The 5,323-nt window shown below is 24.0% G+C and overlaps 1 protein-coding gene across 2 annotated transcripts; it reads left to right on the top strand.

Moving 5' to 3' along the window:
- Window positions 1-5,323, top strand: LOC113863132 (GDSL esterase/lipase CPRD49-like). 2 transcript variants are annotated; one of them, XM_027496574.1, is made up of 6 exons: window positions 1-113; window positions 3,164-3,241; window positions 3,693-3,833; window positions 4,139-4,212; window positions 4,871-5,020; window positions 5,106-5,323. In XM_027496574.1, the coding sequence occupies exons 1-6, from the start codon at window positions 6-8 to the stop codon at window positions 5,317-5,319; spliced, it is 765 nt and encodes a 254-aa protein (XP_027352375.1). In that variant the 5' UTR covers window positions 1-5; the 3' UTR covers window positions 5,320-5,323. The 2 variants fall into 2 exon arrangements, with proteins under 2 accessions (XP_027352375.1, XP_027352376.1); XM_027496575.1 differs by lacking the exon at window positions 3,693-3,833.

Raw genomic sequence — 5,323 nt, 5'->3', positions numbered from 1 at the left:
GAGATATGTCGGGAGCAACGAGGCCTCAATTTGTGCTGTTTGGCTCTTCTATTGTTCAGTTCGGTTATTATGAAGGTTGGGGAGCTACTCTTTCTCACTTGTATTCTCGTAAGGTACTTTTCTTTTCTTTTCTTTTCTTTTAATGTCCCTTCTTCATCTTGAAACGTTGACCTCTGATATATAGTGAAAGAGATGATTGATGTTGAGTTGATTAATCGTATTCAGACATTAGAACGAACATCTTTCATCAGTCTTATTCATTCCTTTTGTCGAAAATGAAGAAGGCACAAACTCATTTTTTCGGTTTTTTCCTTCCTTTTTGCATACAAATTATTGAGTTGATTAAACATGTTCATACATTAGATCCATTCCTTTAATCATAAAAAGGAGAGACGGGTTCATTTTTTCTGTTGATCCCTCCCTTTTAGATTCAAAGTTGTAAAGAAAGGTTATAGAGATTTTGACATATGAATAACTTAACTCTAATAGTAGTTTTGAGAACATGAGATTTTACTAAAATTTCTAATATACTAATGGGAAAAAAATTTAATCATTATTGCTTAATTTGTTTTTGTTAATATAATTTCTCTTAATAAAAATTAATTTATTAATGTAAATGTTAATTATGAATCTATACTAACGATATATAATATTGACGATATACACTAATTTTTATTATTAATGAAATTTACTGTTGGTAATTATATATTTATTTATTAGTATAAAAGTTGGTGTATATCATTGTTAGATCATATTCATACCATCGGCGAAGACCCACCAATGTCGATATTAATATAATTTTTGTTAGATAAAAATTATACTATTGGTAAAGCCTGAATAATGATTAATATATTTTTAGATTAATTTAATTTATTAATTCTTATACATTTTTAAAAAATTAAATAAGTTTTTATATTAATTTTTTAAATTAAAATTATTTTTAATAGAGTTTCTAAGTTTTGTTAAAGCAAATATACCTATTTAAGTACTCTTAAATAATTTAAGAACCCAGTGAATAATTAAAATATTTACCTGGTTTTTAAAATATTTCAAACTTCTAAGTAAGTTATTGTACTTTGACAAAATCTTAATGGAATGTAGGTGAAATTTTAAATAAAAATAATTTGTAAATACAAGGACTTAAATATAAATTAAAATATACAAATATAGTTGTAAATTTTAAATAATTCAGCGACTATAATAAATTAATTTAATCTATATATTTTTATTTAGTATATGATTTGTTAGTATTGTTGTTTATTGTGTGTGTTACGTGGTAAAAGATTGTAATAATTATGGCTTAAGTTTGTCACGCTGAGTTAGATTTAGTTGTAACATCTCATTAATCATCTTTGATAAGATTAGAGGTGTCATCTTTTTCCAAATTTTTACTTTCACTATAAATAAAAAGTGACTACTCACATTCATACCAAGTATTCAGCTTATAATTACGTCAAAATGAAAAATAAAAATACTTAAATATTTATTATTAGTTTTTACTGAACCTTCTGGTAAAGCCACTAATAATATTAAACTATTCTACCTTTTTTTTTTTCTCTCAACTCTTTTGTAAATCTGTGCTAAAAAAATTACTATTTTCGCGGCTTAATTGCGTTACTCCTTACGCTAGGTTGTTTCAATTATGAATGGTTCAAAGTGTAATTTTTATTAAAAAAATATAATATTTAATATTATTAATATATGAAATCTTAGAATATTTTATAAGTTTTAATAAAGAATTTAGTATGACTTTTAATATAAAATGATTATCTAACATTTTATTTTGATATGGTAAGTAGATATAAAAAGAGAGAAAATAAAAAATTATGAAGAATCACTTACTAAAAAAATTATAAATCAACACAGAAAAGTGAGTGTAAAAATTTAAGATTGTATAATATGTCAGCACGCTCATATGGTTCATAGATTTTGTTTTCTTATATTTATGGATGATCCTGTGATGTGACTTTTACCTTAGACTTCAACATATATTTGTTATTTAAACTTTTTCTATTGGATTTTTTTTTCAGTTAAATGAAACAAAAGAAAAAACATTTTTTAACACATGATGACAATTTAATTATACCATATCATTACTTAGCAAAAGTTTATATATATATATATATATATATATATATATATATATATATATATATATAAAAGAAATTAAAAATAATTAATTTTTTTAGACGATGAACATGTTTAAGTTTTAATTTTATTCACATTTTGTTTGACCTTTAAGGGATAAATATATCTTGTTAAGTAACATTGCACAATACATGTATTAGTAAGTGAATGTTTGGTAGATTAATTTTAAGGGTTATATATTATGATATAATTAATTATATTTATTTTTAACATTTATGTCTGAATATTTAAATAAAAAGAGATTTTAAAATAATATATTTCTTTTGAATTTCCTAAAAGATTTATTTTTTAGTAATATTACAAAAAAAATGTATGAAATTATTTATAATAATTCATTTTGTATTGAAAATAACTAATAATTAAAAAATAAAATTTGGGATAGAAATTACCAAAGCATATTGTAATATCCAAAACTTATTTTATTAAATTTAACAGCTAATAGTCGGTGAAAATTGAATTTAGTATAAGTAAAATTCTTAAGAGTTGAGATATTATTCCTCTCTACATAAACCTGATGTGTGTCAATTACTTTTTTAAAACTAAAATCATTTCATTTAATAATTTTATTAGCTTATTCCTTAGATTGAAATGTTTTATTAAATGTATTAAATTTATGCATATATATATATATATATATATATATATATATATATATATAGTTAGTTAGTTAGTTAGTTAGTTAGTTAGTTAATAGTTTACTAATTAATTTTATTTAATGTACAATAATTTTAAAATATAAACATATGTCAATTATAAAGTTACAAGCTAAAAATATTTAATTCATCTGAAAATTAGTAAGCATAGCAAATAAAATAAAATTATATATTTCAACATTTGAATTTCTTAAATTCATATTTTATACAAAAATATTGAAGTATAATAAATTTTAAAAACATATTTCTATCTTTCCAAATTGTCAAAAGAGTGAACTTAAATTTATAAATATCTTTTGGGAAGTAATGATACATCAGACAACGACTAATTAACTTTTCCATCTTACATTAACATGATATAGGCAGATATAGTTTTGCGAGGATATGCTGGTTGGAATTCAAGGCGTGCTTTAGAGATTTTGGATAAAATTTTTCCCAAGGTATTCAATTTTTTAAAGTTATATTCATATGTTATATTCAACGATTCTCATTCTTTTGATTGAAGTTTTAATCCTTTCAACATAAATGTTAAAAAAAAATTCCTCCTTTCCCTTCCTTATTATTATTATTATTATTACATGAGAAGTCTATGATAAATGAAGCTCACAAATTGAATATATGTGTTATGTATTAATTTGACGAATCTTGCACACGTTCTGTTGAACATGCCATAGAAGTTGCCATTGATATATTAGAAAGATTTCACTGATTTTCACAATATTAACTTACAATTTAATAAACTTATTATAATTATCACAAATTGCAAAGCTTTTGTTTGTAGTGTTTATTAATTATTTTTTACATTTATTGTTGTACAATGTGATTACTTTGATTCTTAGTGAGACTGACAAATAAGAAATTGCCCTTTTGAACTGTCATTTTTTAACTAAGAATGCCGCAGAGCAACCATCATTAGTTATTGTCTACTTTGGTGGTAATGATTCTACTTATCCAAATCCAAATGGCATCGGTCCTCATGTACCTCTGGAGGAATACATTGAAAATATGAAGAAAATTGCTATCCATATTGAGGTAAATTTTACCATGTTTCTTCTTAATTATTATCATTTAAAATAAATTATTAGTCTTTTAATATTAATTAAAATATATTTAAAAACACAATAAAAATAGCTTAACATTATTGAATTTAATGTACTGATAACATTAAGTATTATCATTTTCAATAAAAAGTTATAATTTATTAATTATTTATCATATAATATTCAACAACCTTTAAAAAATACTCTTATGTACCATAGGTCCATGTGCACAAAACTAGGTTTTCTTTATTTTATATTTATGATTGCTAGTTTGACACAAATCCTATTGATTGACAGGGCCTTTCAACTAAGACTCGCACTATATTTCTCAGTACTCCTCCTATCAACGAGGCACAAATCCATGAAAATTGGTAACTATTATAATTGATCTGTACTATCATTACAATTTGACGTAAAGGTAAACAGAAATGCAGCGACAGATGTAGAAAATTTATATATGCCATAGAAGAAGTAGAAACATTATTTTTTATATGTCGGGGAATCTCTAACTAATAATTAGAGCTTAATTTTTATAAAATATAAATATTATCAAAGTTTTATCTCTCTCTCTCTCAATATATATATATATATATATATATATATATATGTAAATATAATTTTTATATTAATTATTATAGAAATCAATAATTATTGTTAAATTAATAATTTATGATTGAGTGATAATATAAAAAAATTACACTATCAATGTGTTTTAATTAAATATATGTGTAAAGAAGATGCATTTAGTAAGAGTAATTTTTATATGAAAGTGAGAGAAATAAATTTAACTAATACAATCATGCAAGCAAATCCTTCTACGTAGAGTAAATACTAATCATCATGCCTTGACTTATGTCTAGACTATGATTAGTTAGAAGACATATATGTATATACTTGCTAGCATATGATTAGTTAAGAGAATGTTTAATTGCTTTACAAAAACTTTCAACACCCTTATAGTATTATTATTATTTGAAATTTTACATTCAATTTTAAACCCTAATGAATGAATCGTTGGAGTGAAACTAGTGATCCAGAAGGACACCAATTACGGACAAATGAAGCTTGTCGAATATACTCTGAAGCATGTTTGGAGTTATGTCGCGAGATGAACATCAAGGCCATTGATTTATGGTCTGCAATTCAAAAAAGGGATGATTGGCAAGATGTTTGTTTCATGTAAGTAAGTCTTATACATCACAAAATTGAAACTGTTCAAATATGCATTTCCTTGACTTGATCAATTGCTTTGGTTATTCCTTAGTGATGGAATTCATCTATCAGCGGAGGGAAGCAAAATAGTGTCAAAAGAGATATTGAAGGTCCTTAAAGAATCAGAATGGAAACCAAGTCTTCATTGGAAGGAAATGCCAAGTGATTTTGCCGAAGATTCACCCTATGATCCAGTTGCCTCTGATGGAAAGACAACTATTAATCTCTCTGATTTTGCATTCCCCAGTGATGAGGAATGGGATTAGAATT

The sequence above is a fragment of the Abrus precatorius genome, unplaced genomic scaffold (assembly GCF_003935025.1).
Source record: "Abrus precatorius isolate BTA unplaced genomic scaffold, Abrus_2018 Scaffold3, whole genome shotgun sequence".
Lineage (NCBI taxonomy): Eukaryota > Viridiplantae > Streptophyta > Magnoliopsida > Fabales > Fabaceae > Abrus > Abrus precatorius.
This window is presented reverse-complemented; position numbering and strand designations above follow the sequence as displayed.